The sequence below is a fragment of the Zalophus californianus genome, chromosome 2 (genome assembly GCF_009762305.2).
Source record: "Zalophus californianus isolate mZalCal1 chromosome 2, mZalCal1.pri.v2, whole genome shotgun sequence".
NCBI classification, from domain to species: domain Eukaryota; kingdom Metazoa; phylum Chordata; class Mammalia; order Carnivora; family Otariidae; genus Zalophus; species Zalophus californianus.
The window spans coordinates 51,559,898-51,583,487 of record NC_045596.1 but is presented as its reverse complement, the minus strand read 5'-3'; the positions used below and the strand labels follow the sequence as shown (position 1 = coordinate 51,583,487).

At 33.3% G+C, this 23,590-nt stretch overlaps 1 protein-coding gene across 2 annotated transcripts in view; it reads left to right on the top strand.

Moving 5' to 3' along the window:
- Positions 1–23,590, top strand: part of TECRL (trans-2,3-enoyl-CoA reductase like) — a 111,381-nt gene that overhangs the window by 6,377 nt on the left and 81,414 nt on the right. For both annotated transcript variants that reach the window (XM_027597500.2, XM_027597499.2), the window contains exon 2: positions 20,791–20,842. In XM_027597500.2, coding sequence (XP_027453301.1) covers positions 20,791–20,842 — 52 coding nt within the window. The remainder of the gene's footprint in view (positions 1–20,790; positions 20,843–23,590) is intronic.

Genomic DNA, 23,590 nt, shown 5'->3' with positions numbered 1-23,590 from the left:
TTCCTCTCCTTCCTCCTCCTCCATCTCTTCTTTTTTCTTCTTCCTCTTTTCCTTCTCTACCATTCACCTCTTTCTCCCCTTTTTTCTTCCTTCCACCTCAATGCCCTTCTTCCTATTTCTTATTGAGAGCATGATATACTTGAAGCTTATGAACTTTGAATTCACATAGAACAGAATCGTAATATCAATCTGTTTTTACTTTGTCTTTGGACATAATCCAATATCTATGCCCTTTATTATCATTTACTGTAAAAAGGATTTAAGTATTACTATTCATCCATTTATAAAGGAAGAACAGTGACATAGAGACTTGAAGAAATTAGTGTGAATTAGAACCGAGTTTTGCACTGGCCAATATATGTTCTGGGCTTTGCTCTTAACTACTATACACTACCACTTGACAGATACCAATGATTTTCACTAGCCCAAAATCTCATGGTCTCTTTAATTTCATGATTGGGACAGAACATCTGAATCTGACTTCTGATACAGACAATGTGTTTCAGGACAGAGATGCTATTTTTTTTTTTTTTTTGTATCTTTCATTCACCATCTTCTTTTTTTTAATGTTTCAAGTTTTTATTTAAATTTATTTAGTTAACATATAGTGTAATATTTGTTTCAGGAGTAGAATTTGTGACTCAGCACTTACATATAACACCCAGTGCTCATCAAAGTGCCCTCCTAAATACCCATCACCCATTTAACCCATCCTCCACAACCTCCCCTCCAGCAACCCTCAGTTTGTTCTCTATAGTTAAGAGTCTCATTTATGATTTGCCTCCCTCTTTTTGTTTTTACTTTCCCCTATGTTCATCTGTTTTGTTAGAGGTGCTTTTTTTTTTTTTTAATTTGACAGAGAAAGACACAGCGAGAGAAGGAACACAAGCAGGGGGAGTGGGAGAGGGAGAAGCAGGCTTCCCGCTGAGCAGAGAGCCCAATGTGGGCCTCGATCCCAGGACCCTGGGATCCTGACATGAGCCGAAGGCAGACGCTTAACGACTGAGCCACCCAGGCGCCCCAGAGGTGCTATTTTTGAAGAATGTCTATATCCCTTCCATTTGATATGAAAGATGTTTCCAAAGCTTTGTTTCTATTTTTTATGTACAGACATAAAATAGCATTAATTAATATTCAAACTTTGAAATATCTTTGAAGTATCTTTAATAATAAATTAAGCAGCAGATATGCTCAAAATGTTTATATCATTAAAAACTAAGGAGTTGAGATGAACAATTCCTCCCCAAAGAGGTAACTAACATAATCATTTTCTATGAGCCCAGAGGAGCCTCAATGCCCACTCCTCTTTTTGGATATGCTAGGAAATTCCGTAATACGGCTTGAAATTCTAATTTCAAAAGAATCAGTGTACTTTGATCTTAGTATATTTTAGTATTATCTGCCCTGACTTAGAGTTCTCTCAGAAAAAGTGAACCTACTATACTTAACAAATACATAGTGCCATGAGAGGCAACGTGGTGCAGTGGTTTATGCACAGAAGTCAGACATTTGTGTCTGCATTTGAGCTGGGCAAATTATTAATGTTTTATCATCTTAACATGTTACTTAACTACTCTAATTCTTGCTTTTATAAGTAGAATAAATACCAAATCACAGCACAGTAAATATCTATCTTCCAGGATTACCTAGGGCTTTTATATTCATGTAAATATGAAAAATATAGCAATGTGTCCATCACATGATTGGTTTTCTGTAAATGAATCCTGCATTTTAGATAGTGGCAGTATATCAGTAATATTATTATTCCACTGACAAGGAAAATAATTAAATTAATACCTGTCTATTATAACTGTAAGAATTTAGTCATTTTTCATGTCAGTCATTATGGTTCCTTTCTGAAATGATAGGAAGCATTAGAATTAGGAAGTACGGTCATAGGGGCCATCTTTGTAACATCAGTTTCTAGCATCCTATATCTAATTATCATACTCCAAATAATATGCATTGGGTACCTGTACTATGATATATCATGAAAGATGTCAATGGATATATAAGCATTGCACATCAATACAGAGAGAAAAAAGAATATACTCTAGAAAACTATTCATGAATAACATTTATAAAACAAATATAAACTATTATGTGCATTCAATTAAATTATGTTTACATTTTGCCATTTTCCAAATATATCACCACGTAAGAAAACTGTTTTTGTTTATAGTGAAGCTATAAAGAAGATGCCATTTTATCTCCTGTAGTATATGAGATGCAATGATACTCTTTTAGAAGGTTAACATAAATGAGTAAGTTTTGGAGGATGCAACTTGAAAGAGAAGAGTTGAAATTTACCAGAATCAGTGGTTCTCCAGCTCTATATTTTGAGGTCCTATAGTGTCACAATCAACCATTTATTAATTCAATAGGTATTTGTTAAGACATTTGTCTAGTGTTTTATCACGTGTTCGAGATAATGCATTAACTCGACCAGATGCGATTCGTATTCTCATAGATTCGATTCTTTCCTGTGGAAGCCAAACACTGTACAAGTAATGTTAACTGCAAAGATATCTACACACTCAGAGGAAACAAGGTAATTTGAGGTGGTAAACAAAGGGAGATAATCTGTGAAACAGGAGAATCTCCTTGGAGGAATGATGTTTATGTGTGGCTCAGACAGTGAATACAATGGAAGAGAAATAGGAGGAGATGACAGACACAGGAGACAGAAAGAACAGGACTTGTTTGCTTGTAAAAAATAAGAGGCAGGGAGGATGAAAGTATGATGTTGAATTGCTATTTGAGCAACTGAGATCCTGAGAATGGTATAATTTACTGACTCATTTTTGTTGGTGTGTGTTTGTTTTCTTTTTCAAGTTTTTATTTAAATTCCAGTTAGTTAACATAAGGTTTAATAGTAGTTTCAGGTGTGGAATTGTTTCCTTTCTTGTTTTTGGTGCAGACAAGTAGAGAAGTGGTAGGAAGCAAGAACTCAGTTTTATTCTTTTTAAGTTGGAGGTCTTTGTGAAACATCCAAAAAGAGATAACCTGTAGGCGTCTGGGTATGAAGATCTAGAACTCAGAAAAGTGGTCATGTTTAAGTATGTCGACTTAGGGATTACAAATGTATAGGTGTTTCTTGCAGCCATTGTAGTATGGAAGATAAAATTTAAAAGAACAGTACAATGAATAAGGAAAGAAAAGAACCAATGATAGAGGCCTGAGGAATTCCAATATGAACAGATCTTAAATAAAGGGGGGATTGAAAAGGAAAATGAGAAGTTTCCAGAGATACAGAAGAAATATGGTAACTCCTTCCTCACAGAAAGCTAAGAAGAAATATTTGAGTGAGAAGGGGGAGATCAGTAGATGCAGCTAAGAAGCACAAAAAAATACAATAAGTACCCCAGGTATTAAGTGGGATAGTGTTCATTGTTTACTTTAATCAGATCGATTTAGGTACAGTGATTTGGGGGGAATCCAGTCTAGAATGGGGATGACAGTCTATGGGTAATATGAAATTTGAGTTTCCTAGAAAGCCTTTCTTTTATAGGCAGCAGAAGTCTTAAAAAACTTAATTGTCTCTAACTCTTCATTCTTCAACTCTATATTGACTCGTGTAGTCTGATTCACATACCTGGGTTTATTTTTTACCCTTTATTACTCCATTTTTAACATTCAATATTACTCACCTGCTCCCCCCAAAATATTGTAATTACCATTCTTTGAGTTTGGGTAAAATTTGATTCTTGTGCCTGGAGTGTTCTGTCGCAATAGTCTATCTAATTCACATCTATTCCTCATGATCAAACTGAGATGACAACTTCTTTGTGTACTACTTCTGATCCCTGATAAGCTGATATGTTATTTGTCCCAGGAACAGTGGGTTGAAATTTCCATTATTGAATCTAATAGTTGGAAGTGGACATTTGTAAACTATCCTAACAATTTGAAAGATTAATTTTGTGCTTGTTCAATCAAATAATTTTTCTAAATGAGAATTGTAATTAGTTTATCAGTATTTCATTTTTTCTAGCAATTTATTTCATTGTATTTTACAAATGCATCATAGAATTTCTTAAGGAGTGATATTTTGTCCTACATAGTTTGGGAAGCATTGAACTGGATGACATGGAAATGACCTAAATGCTATTGTACAATAAATATGTCTTGGATGCAAAATTAGAACATGTCATAGCAGGCTCCTTTTGGATTTCATTGTAAAAATTGTATATTATTGACAGACAAGGTAAAATAATAATTCCCAAACACGTGAATTGTAAATATAGAACAAAAATTCTAGCTGAAATAACATATTTTTAGATCAAAGAAAGTGAATAAATCATGTTTTCCTTGGAAATGTAAAGATAGGATGAAAAGAGAAATGTTTTTTTTTAAGATTTTATTTATTTGACAGAGGGAGACACAGCGAGAGAGAGAACACAAGCAGGGGGAGTGGGAGAGGGAGAAGCAGGCTTCCTGCTGAGCAGGGAGCCTGATGTGGGGCTCCATTCCAAGACCCTGGGATCCTGGCCTGAGCTGAAGGCAGACGCTTAACAACTGAGCCACCCAGGTGCCCCTGAAAAGTGAAATGTTAACCACTAGGGAAGAAAATTATGAGGGGACTATTATACTATTAAAAGAAATCCTGTTTCCTATTAAGTCAAGGCTGATTTAAGATAGTTAATTTTAGGAACACATGTTTAAAAAAGTATATAAAACATAGATAACAGTTTATGTAAAAAAATCTAACAATGAAATTGTGACTACAGTTGACCTTTGAGCAATTTGGGGGCATGGGACACTGACCTTCATGCAGTTCAATTCCATGTTTAACTTTTAACTCCCCCAAAACTTAAGTACTAATAATCTACTGTTGACTGGAAAACTTACAAAAAACATACACATTTGGTTAACACATATTTTGAATATTATATGTATTATATATAGCAGTTTTACAACAAAACAAACTAGGTAAAAGAAAATATTACTAAGAAAATCACAATGAAAGAAAATACATATACAGTACTGTACTGCAAAAAAAATTTGTGAACAAGTGGCCCATACAGTTCAAACCCATGTTATCCAAATGTCAAATGTATATCCAAGAAAGACATATTATTCTAATTAGACAAATAGTTAATTTATGAGTAGCTACTATACTTTAGATTACTTGAAGTTGAAAGTTAAATGGATTTCCTTACCTTGATATACATGAGTCAAATTGGAAAGACAGATTACACATTTTAAAACAAATTATAACATGGCAAATAGCATATGCAAGTTTAACACAAATTATATTATGAAAGCTAGGGAAAGAATACTTATTCATCTGATAGAGGTTTAGGCATGAGGATGAGAAAAAAGTTAAATTGAGTGAAAGGAAGCACTCAAAAGGATTTTAAAAATGTATATGCTACAATTAGCATGGGTGAGGTAGAAAGAACATCCCAGGGGGCACCTGGGTGACTCAGTAGGTTAAGCTTCTGCTTTCAGCTCAGGTGATGATCCCAGGGTCCTGGGATTGAGCCCAGCATCAGACTCCTCGCTCAAAGGGGAACCGGCTTCTCCCTCTGCCCCTTCCCCTGCTTGTGTGCTTGCTCTCTCTCTCTCTCTCAAATAAATAAATAAATTTAAAAAAATAAAAGAAAGAACATCCCAGGAAGAATTAGCATATTGAAGGTATCACAAACACAGATTTCTACTACAAAGCTGTAGTAATCAAAACAGTATGGCAAAAAACAACAACAACAACAACAAACGGTATGGTATTGGCACAAAAATAAACACAGAGATCAATAGAAGAGAATAGAAAGCATAGAAATAAACCTACACTTATGTGGTCAGTTAATCACGGACAAAGGAAACAAAAATATGCAATGAGGAAAAAACAGTCACTTCATAAATGGTTTTGGGAAAACTAGACTGCTACATGCAGACAAACGGAACTGGACCACTTTCTCACACCACACACAAAAACAAACTCAAAATGGATTGAAGACGTCAATGAAAGACCCGAAGGCATAAGACTCTTAGGAAAAAACATAGGGAATAAACTCTTGGACATTAGCCTTACCAATATTTTTCTGGATCTATCTTCTCAGGCAAGAGAAACAAAAGCAAAAACAAAACAAAACAAAACATAAAACAAAAAACAATTAGTACTATATCAAACTAAAAATCTTTTGCACTATGAAGAAAACCAGCAACAAAACAAAAATGCAACTTACTGAATGGAAGAAGATATATGATATATCCAATAAGGGATTAATACTCAAATACACAAAGAACTCATACAACTCAATACAAAAAAACAAATAATCCAGTTAGAAAATGGACAGGAGGCCAGAATAGACATTTTTCCAAAGAACACAGTCAATAGACATATGAAAAGATGCTCAACATCACTAATCATCAGGAAAATGCAAATCAAAATCACAGTATCACCTCAAACCAGTCAGAATGGCTAGTATCAAGAGGATAAGAAATAACAAATGTTGGTGAGGATGTGGAAAAAAGGAAACCCTCATGCGTTATTTGTGGGAATTTAAATTGGTGCAATCAGTGTGGAAAATAGAAATACTATATGATCCAATAATTCCAGTACTGGGTATTTACCCAAGGAAACAAAAAGACTAATACACACACACATATACACACACACACACACACACACACACACACATGCATTCTTATGCTTATTGCAGCATTATTTACAATATCCAAGGTCTGGAAGCAACCTGTGTCCAGGAATAGATGAATAGATATAGAAGATGTGGTACACACACACACAGACGCATGCATGCACAAACACTGGAGTATTACTCAGCCATGAAAAATAATGAAATCTTAGCATTTGCTGCAACATGGTTGAAGCTGGAGGATATTTTGCTGAGTGAAATAAGTGAGACAAAGACAAATACCATATTATTTCACTTATGAGTGGAATCTAAAAAACAAAACGAAGAAGAGAAACAGACTCATAAATTCAGAGACCAATGTGGTTGTCAGAGGGTGGGGTGATGAGCAAAATAGGTGAAGGGGATTAAGATGTACAAACTTCTAGGTAAAAAATAAATAAGTCATAGGGATGAAAATTACAGCATAGGGAATATAGTTAGTAATATTGGAATAACTTTGTATTGTGACAGATAGTATCTACACTTATTGTGGTAAGCATTTCATAATGTATATAATTGCCTAATCATTCTGTTATACACCAGAAACTAATATAATATTGTATGTCAACTATACTTCAGTTCATATATAAATAGCATGAATGGTGGACAAAGAGCATTCCAGGAAGAAGAATTAACATATCAAAGGCAAAGAAGCTGAAAAGTAACAAGCTTTCTTGCTTACTGTAATTAAGTCGATGGTGTGATGATACAAATTAGAGCAAACAGAAGGGAAGGTTTGGCTGGAACTGAGGGTAGAGGCCTAGCTGACTTTCTAGCATCTGGACTTTTTCTTTCCATTCAAATCAGGGGGATAGTATTTTAAGATACTACATTCATCAAATTAAATCTGGTAACAATGTGGAAGATAGAATGGACAATAGAAAGACTGAAGACAGAGAGCTCAGTCAAACTGAGAAGCAAATCTTTTGGGAGCCTGTTCAGGACTGCCACACTTGGGAGGCAGCTGAGTATCCTGGGCTCTGCTTTGATTTTGAAGATACTCAGCCACCTCTCATACTTAACCAGCTTGTGACATTGGGCAATGTCCTTATTTTCTCTTCTCTTAAATTTTACTGAGACAAGCTATGTCACTGGAGTCATCTGAACGAATGCCATCTTCTTGTAGGGATTTCCATAAGGAAATGCCTATGGCCCAGAGCGTGGAATATTGCTAAGAAATTAAAATCTACAGATGTAAACATAATATAAAAGTTTTCACATCATTTAAATATATTAAAAACTATAAAATGAAGGAAGGTTTAACAAAATTTTCACACCGTAATAAAAGTATTGATGTTATTTATTTTTTTCTTTCTGTATGTGCATGCTCATGGGGGAGTAAGTAAAAAACAATTTAAATCAAATATAAATCACTGGGCACATCTTTGGATACAACTGAGCCTAAAGTAATAAATATATGCATATGCACATATATTTCTAATTTAATCTCTACTGGACAACACCCTTTATGTAACAAAACAGAATAATTATGTAATAAATATACCATAGATTCTATCAAATGTGGTTATGGTCCACATAGTTTAGACAAACGTATATATCCGGGTACAATAGAACAAAATGTGATATTAAAGGTAAAAGGAATATGATATTCCATTACTATTTTATTTCAGTTATGTGAAATATTGGTTTAACAGGGATTTTGCTCTTTGAACTTGTAATGAATCAAGGCAATCTTCTGTATATAAACCTGTTACGAATTTGTCAAATTAACACACACTAAGTGGAGCACAGGGTGGTAGATGGTGAGCCGAGGTTCGACAGCAGACCGCAAGAGAAATGAAAATAGAGAAGTTTATTCCTCACAGGTTCTGGAGGAAAGTATCCAGCAGGCTTCAAGGAGCTACACAGGGAGGTGAGAGAAGATGGGGTTCCGATATAGACAGACAAGACCTGAGGCCCATGCCTTTACTAGGATGTGTGAGTGGAGTGCTAGGGGTTCCTGGTTTAAGGCCGAGTTAGTCAATTCAGACCAAAATAGGGGCTTTTGGTAAGCCCCAAGGAAGTCTTATCTTAGGCGCACATTAAGAAAAGTCATTGGGAAACAGGGGGGACTGTTAGTCCCAAGGGTTGTTGAAAAAGTCCTATCAGAATGGACATTTACTTGTGACTCTGAGGTCTGCTCTCTTGGGCATGTTCTTGTCTGAAGGGCTAGTGTCAGGTGAAGGTCACCGCAGGCTGCTTGGTCAAACAAAACAGATGCCAAAGCAGCAATATCTTAGCTTAGGTAACTCTTGACAAAACCTGAAGATGAGCAGAGTGTATTAGTTATCAGACAGTTCATGATGAAAGAGTTTTTAGTTCTTTCATGATCTAACAGTTCAAACAAAAAAGATTAAAAGTTGTGCTTAACATAACGTACTTCTGAGAAATAATTTTGTTTTGGTATTTTTGTGCTTTTCTTTGATTCTTTGATTCCAAATAAATTAAAAGAAATTATATTTTAGGCGTGTACCTTGTCCAGATTAACATTTTACTGGTACTTTTGGCTAGTCCAATAAAGACCTCTCAAAATCATTACTGAACCTGTTGCTGTGACCTTAATGTTATTTAAATACAACATACTTTTTTTAATTGTTCCTTTTATAGACTGTAATGCTCAAAATTATCCAGTAACAAATTTCTTTCCTGTACTATTACTCATAATAGTAGTATTTAACAAATGAGGAGTAAATTAAGGCAAACTAAGAATTCAACATTCCATTTTTTGCTTCATTTTGTTTTTTAATTAACTAAAGGCTACAGGGCAAGAGGTCTGAAGGCATAATATTGCAGAAAGTGGAAACTGACATTGATACGATTTAAGCATTTTAATATCCTCACAATACACATTTGTGCTTCTTAACAACATAGAATATAGCAGTGATGAAATTTGTATTTCTGTTAGAATTTGTGTAATTTTACATAAATGTGAGTGATCTTAGATTCACGTATGCTTACACTGCATCTTACCATCTGCTGTGAAAACTATGCTATTTATATGACTACATGATAAGAGCTCGGAAGCTTGGAGGCAGTCATTGTTTGAACTTGATATTGCCCTTAAAGTGTGTTCAATGGATCATCAAGTTCCTACAAGAATATCTTGCAAGGTCAGAACCCCAGAATATCACCTTTCTCTTCCCTTCCTCCCTCCTTCCTTCTTTTCTGTTTTTCTTTCTTTCTTTCATATACATTGAAGAATACCAGTCTTCCACTGTAATAGATCCTGGGAACACTAGTGTGAAAACCAAACCAAAACAAAACAAAACAAAAAAATGTTCCCTCCTCTTCAGACATTCTCTGTATTTTGATGGATAATCACATGTAAGTAGTCCAACACAAGATAATATGACACAAGCCAAAATAGAGGCATTAACGAGCTGCTAAGACCAAGTGGATGATTTTCTTTTTTACTGCAGAAATTGAGAGCATCTTTAGAAACCTTCTCCAGTTATAAAGAGTCCCGACACACTGACGAATCATCCCGAGGACATCTCTAATATTAAAGGGCAATCTTCTAAAGTAGAAATTATCTCCTCTAAATACCTTCTATCCTCAGCTTTTCAAGCTTTAACTGAAGGCATTTAGCTATAGAGACACCTCTGGAGAATTTGGGAAGGAAGGCAAAGATGAATTCTCTACCCACTTAAGAGTTTCAAATGTGCAAACTTTTCGGGCTCTGTAACATTAGTATGTTATATTTTATTAGTGGCTTTTTAAACTGACAGTCATCAAATAATTTTCAATCCTTGTTGATCTACTGGGATTCAACTAAGTAACCTGAGCCCACCAGTCTGTCACCACATAAAGCCTATGAATGTCACACTCATTTATTTTCCTATGAGAAGTTAGTTCTCTTTTAGAGAGATTTATTGTGAACTGCCTACTACATCAACATATTGGATATTTTAGTTGAGAATTGATCTTACTCTTAAGTCAAGAATGCTGTACCTCTGCCTTCTTATAAACTCATCATTTTAACATCATTTTGTGAAAAGTGTGAATTAATTATCACCTGTCTTTTTTTTATTGCAGTTTAAGTTTCCTTAATACACATTTTCACTGCCTCCAAAATAAACATTTAATATTACTTCATGTTTGGACATTTCTGACTTTTCAATTATTGGCTATTTGATTTCTTAAAAATAAAAATGTAATGTAATTGTAATTTCTTTTAGCAAAATATCTGATGAAATACTGGCTATATAACTGAGTCCTTCATTTGTCAGTACTGGTCTGTGTGCCACTGAATATTTATTATCTGTTTCTCATTAACATTTAATAAAATCCATTTGTAATCTGAATTTAATTTAATAAGGACTTTAACATAGAATCCCTGAGACATTCAGAAGATATGCTACTTCTTTTTCACAGAGAGGAAGATTTCAAAGAGCTTTCACACTAAAATTCCTGAGAAACTACTTTTGTCTTAAGAGATATTTTATGTAGAATTCTTTTAACTCGACATTATAAGAAGCATATAAACAGCAAGAACAGCCACAAACCCTGAGTTGTTGAATGCTAAAATGAAATCTGCTTCATTTCAAAATGAGAAGAAAAAAATCAAGTACATTTTTCTACAACTATAAAAAAGGAAATCCATAAATGTACTTATTTGCTTTTACTTTCAATCAGCATTTCTGGCATTGCATAGATATATCTTCTTTTTTAACATTTTTATTTAAATTCAATTTAGTTAACATATACTGTATTATTAGTTTCAGGGGAACATAATGTCTTCTTAGGACTTTGTTGGCAATAGAATTCCTCTAACTTAAATTAATGGTCCAAGTATGTCATGATTCAAATATGTAAATACAATTTCACTAAAATACTTAATTTTCAAGCTATTTCTTCTTGGGTCTATACTGTGCTATAATAGAAAAAAAAAATCTGAACTCACAGCTTAGCTCTGCTTCTGCACAAAATGACAACATATCCACTCTGCCAGATTACATCTCTTCCAAATACTCACATCATCCACCATCACATCCATCCTAAAAGGAGGGACCAACATGTGGAGTACTATAATACATAATGCATGTGTGATGGAAAGTGCTATTTTTTCAGATGGGTCCCTGCTGTTGTCTCATGGTTATTCATTTAGGAGGTTGAAGACACTAACACTCAGCAAGTGATTGCAAGATGATCAAAGTGTTTCCATTAGTAGAGAATTCATGTGTGGAGATAATTCTTTAATGAGCTGACAGAGAAAGTCTCATCTTAGCTTATCAATCTGCTTCCATTCTCTAGAATTTCTCCCTGTCTGTACTACATTCAATCAATCAATAAATCATTTTATTCTATACACAATATATCTCTGGACTTTACCATCTGAATTCAAATCATTATCACTTCTAACATACCGACTGATCTATGTGGGTCTTCATCCAACACCCATGGAATATGTAGCAAAACAGTAAATATACTAGAGTTTGTATCTGCTGTACTTAGAGCTCACACATGTTCCACAGTATCACCTGGTGAAATAGAACTTGGAATTTATTATTATAGGTGAATCACTTATTATTGCATTACCATTTTAATTGTCACCTAGTGTGTCTTCAATTTACAGAAGCCAGATTGATTCTTTAAAATTTGAGTTATATCATGTCACTGCTCTGATGAAACCCTCCAACAGCCACATATATCACTCAGAAGAAAATCCAAGGTACTCTCCCATATTCTAGAAGGTTATTCATTATTTCCCAACTTCATCTCTCTGGTCATGTGTTTAACCACGCTGTTCCTACCTCACTCTGCTCCGAACACACTGGCCTGCTTGCTGTTTCTCAAATAGTCTGGATGTTGTTGTCCCTCAGGGTCTCTGTCCTTGATGCTACTTCTGTCTGGAAGGATCCTCTTCAAGCTATCTTCATAGTTTGCTATCTAGCTTGGGCTTTTGCTCATAGATCTTGTTCTTCCTATCAAAATCATATTTCTTCTTTCCATTATTCGGATCTCTTACTTCCTTTATGTTTTCTTCTTAGAACTTATCATCCTCGGATATATCACATATGTATTTCTTTATTCTCTGTCTTATTTCTTAAATATTAGTTATAATTGAATATTAGTTCAATGTGTGCCATTGTGACATAGTATTTTAGAAAGTGCTTCCAGGTATAAAACTGCTTAATAATTAACCCAGTTCTGCTTCTTATTGGCTATGGGACAGGACACAGATCTCTTCACATCTAAGTGCATTAGTCTCTGCTCTGTCAACTGGGATAACAGTACCTAACTCTGGGTTGTTAGGACTTCACATGATTTAACTGTTTAGAAAAGTTCCTGGTGCATATAAGATGCTATGTAAGTGCTGGCTATTATTTTAAAATAAAATGAGAGAGAGAAAGAGAAAGAAAGAGAGAAAGAGAGTTTTTCCACTCTGACACATAGAAAAATTACTGGTACATAGTTGGTGCTCAGTTAATACTTTTGAATGAAACAACAAACTCCACACATATTTACCATATCATATTAGTTGTTAGCTTGGATCCTTTTATGTTAATAAATTCTATTTGCATTTGTATAACTGCTAATGATTGATTTGTATAATAAATATCCAAAATATAATGCTTGGAATAAATATCATGAACAGCAAGACGTGACAGTGAATACTTTCTCAAGTGTTGTTTTTTTTTTAATCCATATTAGGTAAGTGACTGGTTGTATAACTTCAGGAGGACATTCATATTTCATGACCACAATTTTTTCACCTTTTAAAAAATCTCAGTGTCATTTACTTCATAAGGTTGCTTATGATCAGGTGCCTATCTGTATAGATCATAAAGCAGTGCTTATAATGATAAATATTCAATGTATTTTCCTCCATTCCTCTACCTTCACCTTTTTCACCCCCTCTATGTCATGTACCATGGTGAAGAATACGTTTTGAACCAGGTTATTTGCATTCAAAATCCATTCTTGCAACTTGTTAGCTGTGTCACCCAGATAAATTACTTAACCACTTGGAGCTACATTTCTTGTGTGTAAAATGAAGATAATGTTATATCTAAAGCCATAAAGATGGTATGTTAATTAAATTACTTAATAAAGGTAAAGGTCTTGGAACTGTGGTGGACTCTTATTAAGCATTCAGTGATATTAGTTATGATTGCTAGCAGTATTCTTAATGGTTTTCAATGCTATTTCTCCATTACATATTAATTTAAAACAAAAATGAGATAAATGATTTAGTTACAACATTACACTAGGAGCAAACACACTTCAGTGACGAAAAATGATAATCTATATCAAAGTATAGATGAAAGAATAGCAAATAGTATATACCAAGCATTGAAATTGATCCAAGTTCTAGGTTTCAATAACATTCAGTTTCTTTAAGGTCCATCATATCTATTTAAGACACCTTATGTCCAGAAGAGAAGTGGTAGAATTTCCTTACCTGTATTACACTTTTTTATCCCTGCTTTGTACTGTATTTAATAATAACATTTTGTTTAGACTTAAAATTGTCTGCACTGGGATTATAAATTATATGGTTGCTTTTTCTACATTTAAGCCTGTGAGAAAAGTGCACTCTAGAAGCCTATGTCCTTCAAAACTACTTTTGAAAGAAACTTATTAACTTTGAAAGAAGTTATTTTTCAAGAAATGATAGCTGTACAATGGGGAAAATAATCCTGCTATGCCTCATAGTTGTCACTTTTGTACCATGAGGAACAGAGGCTAAGCTGTCTGCCATATTCATTGAAAAAGAAATTCTGATTATCATTTGCAGTCACGATTTTATGGACACTATACACTGCATGACATGTTCGTGATAGGAGTAATTTTATAATTCATGTAAAAAATAGTTGATCTTGTATGGAATTATTGAATATTGTATATTACATTCCTGAAGCTAATATAGCACTGTATGTTACTAACTAGAATTAAAATAAAAACTAAAAAAAAGGAATAACAAAAAGATAAAGAACCTGAAAAAAATAGTTGATCTTATATTTATTTAACATCTGATGATCTGACCATTTTTATTTCTCTCGTGTGCCCAAGAAGCTAATGTCTTGGTCAAAGATGGAAAGCATACACTTTATGTGAAGGAGGAAAACTGAATTATATTTCATATCTCCCCATCGCCCACATGCTAAAGGAACTCATATTTTCCTACTACTATGATACTACAATAATGTTTAAAATATATAACATATAACCTATCTATATCTACACATCAAGAGGATGAATGCATAGATGAGGACATGCTGTGTGTGTACTTTGAAATGTAAGGGCTAGAGGGCCAAATATTTGATGATCAAAAGGGTAAACCCTTCATTAGTACTGTTTATTAAGAATTTTTGGCAGGTCCTCACACAGGAGATTGGTAAAATTAAACTTGCCTACTTCTTTGAAGTAACTTGTTTTGTGCTGTAAAATGAAGGTCAGAAGCATGCACTTATTTCCTGAGGGAAGCTTTCAGAACTTAATCTAATTTACCATCTTTTCTTTTTTTAACTTCTGCCTTGGAAATAAGCGATGTTCCATGTGATGTCTGCTTCTTCACTGTAGATCCCAGAGTGAGGAAAATGTGCAGTAGATCCATCAGCTGGTCTGTGATATACATATAGTGTGTGTGTGGAAAATAAGCGTGTGTTGTTTTGAACCACATTTGTGACACAACCTATTTTGAGAAGTGCATTCAATGAAACAAATTGAAATGATTAAATCTTGTTTTAAAAAGGTAATTTAAATGATAAAAATCATTTCATGATTTTGTCAGTTCATTACTAAACATCCTTTTATCATTAGAATAACTTACAGCAAAGAGAAAAACAGAGAAACAGTTTTCTATATCATTGTCATTTTTTTCCTCTTCTACTTAAAATTGTAAGGCAGGACTACATCAAACTTAAAAAAAAAATCTGCACAGCAAAGGAAATCATCAACAAAATGAAAAAGCAACCTATGGATGGGAGAAAATATTTGCAAACCACGTATCCACTAAGGGGTTTATTTACAAAATATACAAGGAACTCATACCACTCAAAGCAAAAGAATAATCCAATTTAAAAAAGGGCAAAGGAGCTTAAAATAGGTATTTTTTCCTAAGAAAGCATACATATGCTCAACAGACATGAAAAGATGTTCACCACCACTAATTATCAGGAAAATGCAAATTAAAACCACAATAAGGTATCACCTTGCAACTGTTAACAATGGTTATCTTCAAAAAGACAAAAGATATCAAGTGTTGGCCAGGATGTGGAGTAAAGGGAACCCTGTAAGCTGTTGGTGGGAATGTAAATCAGTACAGCCATTTTGGAAGACAGAATGGAGGTTCCTCAAGAAATTAAAAATAGAACTATCATAAAAAATAGGGGTCCCTGAGTGGCTCAGTGGGTTTAGCGTCCGACTTTTGATTTCAGCTCAGGTCATGATCTCAGGGTTGTAAGATTGAGCCCCACCTCAAACTAGCTGGGCATGAAGCCTGCTTAAGATTCTCTCTCTCTCCCTCTCCCTCTGCCCCTCCCCACCCACTTGCATTATCTCTCTCTCTCAAAAAAATAGAAAATAAAATTGTATTAATTAAATTAAATTAAATAAATAAAAAATAGAGCTATCATATGATCCATTCATCTAATTTTGAGGTATATATCCAAAAGAAGTAAAATGAGGGGCGCCTGGGTGGCTCAGTCGGTTAAGCGGCTGCCTTCAGCTCAGGTCATGATCCCAGGGTCCTGGGATCGAGCCCCATGTCCGGCTCCCTGCTCAGCAGAGAGCCTGCTTCTCCCTCTCCCTCTGCCTGCCACTCTGCCTACTTGTGCTATCTCTCTGTCAAATAAATAAATAAAAAATCTTAAAAAAAAACAAAAGAAGTAAAATGAGATCTCAAAGAAATATCTGTACCCCCATGTTTATTGCAGCATTATTTACAAAAGCCAAAGTATGGAAACCACCTAAATGTTTATTGACAGTTGAATGAATAAAGGAAATTTGGTGTGTGTGTGTGTGTGTGTGTGATATAACATGGAATATTATTCAGCAACCAGAAAAAGGAAATTTTGCGATTTAAAATAACATGGAGAAGCTGGAAGGCATTATGCTAAGTTAAATAAGTCACAGTGAGAAAGACAAATACAAAGACAAAGACAAAGCATGATATCACGTTTATATGGAATAAAAAAAAATGAATTCCTAGAAATAGAGAATAGAAAAGTGGTTTCCAGGGGCTGGGGGGTGGGGGTAAAATAGTACAAAATTTCAGTTATAAGATGAATAAAGTCAGTGACTCTATTGTATAACCTGATGACTATAGCTGATAACACTGTGTTGTATGATTGAAATTTGTTAAGAGAGTAGAACTTAAGTGTCCTCACCAAAGACAAAAAATGTGAGGTGATAGATGCATTAATTAACTCAATGGGGGAAATTTTTTAACAAACAATGTATATGTATATCAAATCCTCACATGGCACATTTTTAGTATCTTAACATTTAATTTGTCAATTATACCTCAATAAAGTTGAACAAATATATCATAAATATATTTTTAGTTACTATCAGAAGATTACTTATTATAAAATATCTGTTTACTCAGAATACTTCCTATCCATTCCGAGTAAAATATATGCAGTGTATGCAAGTATGTATTCTATTTGTTAATGTAAAAACTTCCAATGGAAATTCTTAGAGGAATATTTTTCACTTTCCTGAATTAATCAATCTTAAAATATGATTCTCCAGGCTAGTACTCTTCCTTGTGTCCCAAAAACCAGGAACAAAAAGCTCATGCCAGTTAGCAAAACTGCACCAGATATTTTATCTGTATGTGCGTGTGTGTGTTTTCATGCCTCTGCATTTATTCATTTCTATTCAATTCATCTTTTATTCTGTTTTTCTGTGTCTTTATTACTGGACACATTTCTTTTCTAAACAAAATTTACTGACAATTTTTGGTATGATCATTGCAATTACTGTCAAATGAATTTCAGAGAGGTTGTTGTTTTTCCTTATCCCTTAATTTTCATTTCTTTAAACAGGATAAGCAGTGTTCTGAAGACGTCTGTTCATTTCAAGGAGTTCCTGAGAAAGTAGCTAAAATTTAGTTCTAGAAAGTAGCAATAGTACAAAAAGAGTTTTATTGTGTAATATTGCAGTATCTGTGTAGGAAGCAAATTCAAGCAAATCCTAGATTTCACTTGAATGTGAAAAGCATTTTCAAAGTCTATTGATTTAAATTGTTGGATACAGTAATAATGACCCAGAGCTCAATCACAATCAGTTGGAATTAGAAGTAAATTTTTGATTCAACTAACAAACACCACTTACCTTGTCTATTTAACATTTTAAGATCAATTTCTTCTAATGAGAAAGAAACATTAATGAAGAGAATTTCAGGATTTCAGATGTCAGAATACTTATGTCTCCCATCTGCACAATTAATTGTGATTTGTAAAAGTGAATAAATTATTGTGTTGATAGTTGTCTTTTTTAAGAGGTATTAAAACTGGCTAAAAAATAGAAGCTATGAATAAACTTCCTGATGAAGCTACAGAGACATCGATTTTAGTAATCAGAAAGTCTTACATACTCTGGTAATTATCATATTTTTCTCTCTTTGTGTTCTGAGTACAAAAGAAGGCCTGGAGGAGTTGATCAAGCACAGTCTTGTGGTTAATTGAGCAATACTGTCTGAATCATTTAATAGTTAATTATTTTTTTCGTCTGTATTTGACTAAAATTGCTCCAGCTAGGGCAGGTCTCAAAGATTTATTTAAAATCAGCACTTTTCTAACATGTGAAAGTCAAATGTAGTTTTTAAAAAGTAAATTAAAACCTTTGTTAAAAGCTTGCAATAACAACCCATTTCCACACGTTGGTTTCCTTCAAGAGAATATAACCTTAGTTTTGAAAATTTGCAAATTCAGAGAAAAAATGCATATATCAAATTAGAAGAATGTCTTTTATTTTTATTTACTTTTTAAATTTTATTTTTTATTATTATGTTATGTTAATCACCATACATTGCATCATTAGTTTTTGATGTAGTGTTCCATGATTCATTGTTTGCGTATAACACCCAGTGCTCCATTCAGTACGTGCCCTCTTTAATACCCATCACCGGGCTAACCCATCCCCCCACCCCCCTCTCCTCTAGAACCCTCAGTTTGTTTCTCAGCGTCCATAGTCTCTCATAGTTCGTCTCCTCTTCCAATCTCCCCCCTTCATTATTCCCTTCCTGCTATCTTTTTTTTTTTTTTAACATACAATGTATTATTTGTTCAGAGGTACAGGTCTGTGATTCAACAGTCTTACACAATTCCCAGCACTTTCTTTTAAATTATTCTAGGAAATCATAGCTTTTCCACAGAAATCTACTTGAGAAGGATTTTTCATACCAGATTTAAAAACTTCTTTTTTCACATGAATTTGCACTCACAGCTTTATTTTTGTTTCAACAGAAGTGACATTAAACATTATTACATTTTATATGGTGCACTAGTGTTGAAACGCAGACTGCAATAACACCAGGTCTTTGTCCTCAAGGACTTCAGAGATGGTTGGAACAACTAGCATGTAAACACAAGATAATATGCCTTCATCAAGTGAGAGCTGAGCAACAGTGAACTCTAAGGAGTTATTGATCATGAAAATTATTTGTTTTTCCAAATTAGATGGTCCTTGAAATGAAGGGTGGACAAATAATTGATACTCTAAAAAATAGTATATGGATTTTAGGCATCCTTATCAGGGACAAGCAACATATAAAATTGCTTTGTGTTTAAGTAGTGGTAAGATAAAACCTGAACAACGTTTAAACAAAGTACCATGTTTTAAAAAATATAATTCAAATATAAGAGTTAAATTATCAATATTAAAATGAAGTATATGTTCAAGTATATAAATATATATTACCCTATCTAAAAACTGTTTTATAAATATTTATAACCTCTTCCAAATAAGAACAATGTTATGAAATATTTGAAATTTTCATACAGATTCTTTAAGGTTCTTTTGTTCTTTACAGCACTACCCAAATGGGAATTAATATCATCATTCTGTGCTTCAATCTTAGAACTTTTTTATTTAGTAAACCATATGCATAGAAGAAATTAGAAAAAAAATTCTATGAATAATGTAGCCCACCCTTGGTTATAGACCTATTAATCAGAGAGTGGAATGTGGTAAAATCAATGCATTCATTGTTATACTTTTAATATTCAATTAAATATTAAATATAATATAATAATGTTAATTAGAACTGCCTGGGGTGTTATTATGTGCCATCCTTTATGCACTTTTATTATTCACTTCACTCTCTCAAAATAGCTGTAAGATTTTAGTGTAGCAATAAAATACATCATGAACACAATATTCTATATGTGTTTAGAGAAAGGAAATATATTTTCTTACATGGCCATGGATTTGTCCTTTGTTATAGATCTTGAAGTATTGTTGAGTTTTTTCATAAGCCAATGAAAGCGACCAGAGGTAGAAAAAAATTTCAGTTAGCAAGTTTGATATGAACAGTCAGAGAGTCAAAAAAATTTTGTATTGGCTTGAGGTGTTTAAATAGAATTCTCATCCTCATACATTTTGCAATCCTGATGAATCCATATATTTAACATGAATGAATACTAATATATCTGATTATATATCTAATATATCTAACATGAATTTTGATAGACATAACATTTTGAGATGGGAGATTTAATAACATAACTAATGAGGGAGCTTAGATAGAATATTTTTTCAGATGATATTCTGTAGTAAACATTTTCCTCTTTTGCCCATATAAATCAACTTCATATACTGAAGCTTCTCTGTTACAAACTCTTTTACCTTCTGTATATCTTGTGTATTTATTCATATTTTAATTGGTAGTCTCTCCAGTTTGGAAACCAGAAATTGAATATTATGGACAAAGAAGATTCAGAAATATATTTTTGAGATGACCATTTAATAACCTCATATAATGACATCATTATTGCTACATAAAAAATAAAATTTTAGATAAAAGGCATACAGATGCAATATTTCAAAGTGGTCAAAGCAGTAATGAATAAAAAGTCAAACAAAACACACTGGTTATTTCATAATAATTTTGTACTTTACTAAATTATGTTTTCTTCTTAAAAATATAGCAAACAAAAAATACTTTTTAAAAATAATTATATTTTCTTTTCTTTTTCAGGTGGTGCAAACATCCACTATTCATGATGTTAAACAAAAATTCCACAAAGCATGTAAGTTTTGTACATAATTTAGAATTTATATTACAGTTTTCTCAAATTGGTTCAAATGTATCTGTAAGAATAAGTTCAATATTATGATGGAAACAGTGTATGGAAATCTTATTTTTACAGGAAACTCAGAAATAATGTGCTATATATCTCTTGACTATATTTTCATATCTAACTCTAATCCACAATACTCTTAAGTTTTTCACAAAATTATTTTCTCCTTCATATTTAAACAAGTTACAATATTATTTTTATTTATAATCTACAACTGAAATTATTTTCAAGAATATTGGTTTTTCTTATGATACATAGTTGACAAATACAAATTCCTGGTAGGCAAAAGCAAGTAATATAAGCAATAAAACCTATTTTCTTAGTATCAAAAAAAAAAGTATTTACTTATATGAAAGCAAAATATTAAGCAAAAACTTTACTCCATGTATTTATACTGGTCAAATCTCTTTCACATAGGGATTCTTTTACAGTAAATTAAAGCTATACTATTTAATTTCATTAATAGCCAAATTTACCTCATTAAGAGGTGTCTTTGTTATTTACTTAGAAATATTTATATGAGGTTTATTTAAATTGGATTTTTATTTTACAATTTTACCATAATGTTTACTCATAACTTAAACATCATGAAAATGTCTATAATTACTAGGAAGCATTTTTTATAGACTTTAATTTTAGAGCAGTTTTAGATTCATAGCAAAACTAAGCAGCAAATACACAGAGTTCTTATATACCCTCTGCTCTCACACATCTCCCACCAACATTTCACATCAGAGTAGTACAATTGTTACAGTTCATGAACCTGCATTGACAAATCATTATTTCCCAAGGTCCATAGTTTACATCAGAGTTCATTCTTTGTGTTGTACATTGTATGGTTTTTGCTAGTGAGCACTTTCAATCTCTTGTATTTATTTGAACAATATTTCTTTTCTGAAAATCTTAAAGCTCACAATTTAATGCATCAGTTTATTTATTTTTTAAAGATTTTATTTATTTATTTGAGAGAGAGAATGAGACAGAGAGAGTACATGAGAGGGGGAAGGTCAGAGAGAGAAGCAGACTCCCTGCTGAGCAGGGAGCCCGAGGCGGGACGTGATCCTGGGACTCGATCCTGGGACTCCAGGATCATGACCTGAGCCCAAGGCAGTCGCTTAACCAACTGAGCCACCCAGGTGCCCCATCAAACAGTTTAAAAATAATTTAGAGTAAAGTAGGTAGAACTTTTAATAGGAACAGAAAGCATATATAGTATGGAATAGAATTATTTAAAATATGCTTAACCTGTTTAAAATTCTTTGGGAAGGTAGGTTCTAATATTTACCTCAAAGACATGTAGGATTTAAATACGCAGAAATGAACCAGAAAGGGATTATGATAAAGAAAAGAGGAAAAAACAAGTGCAGAGATCTGTCATGGAATTGATTCTCTAACTTTTAGAATGAAAATAAATTTCCCTGTATATTTTTGCCAGTACTTTCTAAATTAGGGAGAACTTTTCCAGACTACAGTTTTGTGCCTCATCACATTACCTATGTTAACAATATTATCCTGATTATTTACACAAATGTTTCCAGTTTATTTGCATATTAATGGAGTTGTTTGTGTTATTCCTATCTTTGCAAAAAATATGGTTATCAAACAAATAATTATTGTCATCTTTGGAAAGACTTAGACTAAACTTATTTAATGAGGTGGTTTCAGAAAGTTTAGATTGTAGTAATAAGTGAGAGGACATTTGAAAATAATGCTTTTACTATAAAGTAGAAAGTTGCAAGAAAATGTTTGTATTTAAATTAATAATGACAACATAATAAAAATATGATTTCTACTCTTGTCTGAAAAAGAAGAAATGAATCAAAGGCTAATGCATGTGTAGAAGGAACGTGCAATTACGATGATGTGTAAGTCTATGACTGCTTGTATGATAGTTTACAGTATATATAGATATACATAACAATTACAAGAAATCTTAAAACATTTTGAGCCAGAAGTTCTGTATGTGGTCTAGAGCCTATTTCTAATAATAAGTAGTTTGCAGAAAATCTTAGAAATGTCCAGTTTCTGACATGGATAATTAAAAATAAGACAGGGGCATCTGGGTGCTTCAGTCAGTTGAGCACTGGACTATTGGTTTCTGCTCAAGTTATGATCTCAGGGTTGTGGGATTGAGCCTAGGGTTGGACTCCGTGTTTAGCGTGGAGCTTACTTGGGTGTCTCTCCCTCTCTTTCTGCCACTCATGCTCTCTAAATAAATAAATAAATAAATAAATAAATAAATAAAATGTTAAGAATATATGTGACAATAATGTGATTAGTTTTAAAAGCTATATCAAGACTTAATGATTTCTCTTTTTTTTTAGACAATGCTTTCTTTAGAGGACCTTTTTAAAGATTTTATTTATTGGGCACCTGGGTGGCTCAGTTGGGTAAGCGACTGCCTTCGGCTCAGGTCATGATCCTGGAGTCCCAGGATCGAGTCCCACATCGGGCTCCCTGCTCAGGGGGGAGTCTGCTTCTCCCTCTGACCCTCTTCCCTCTCCTGCTCTCTATCTCTCATTGTCTCTCTCTCAAATAAATAAATAAAAATCTTTAAAAAAATGAAAATAAAAAAATAAACATTTTATTTATTTATTTGAGAGAGAGAGAGAGAGAGAGAACACAAGACGGGTGAGGGTAAGAAGGAGAAGCCGACTCCCCACTGATCAGGAAGCCCAATGCGGGACTCGATTCTAT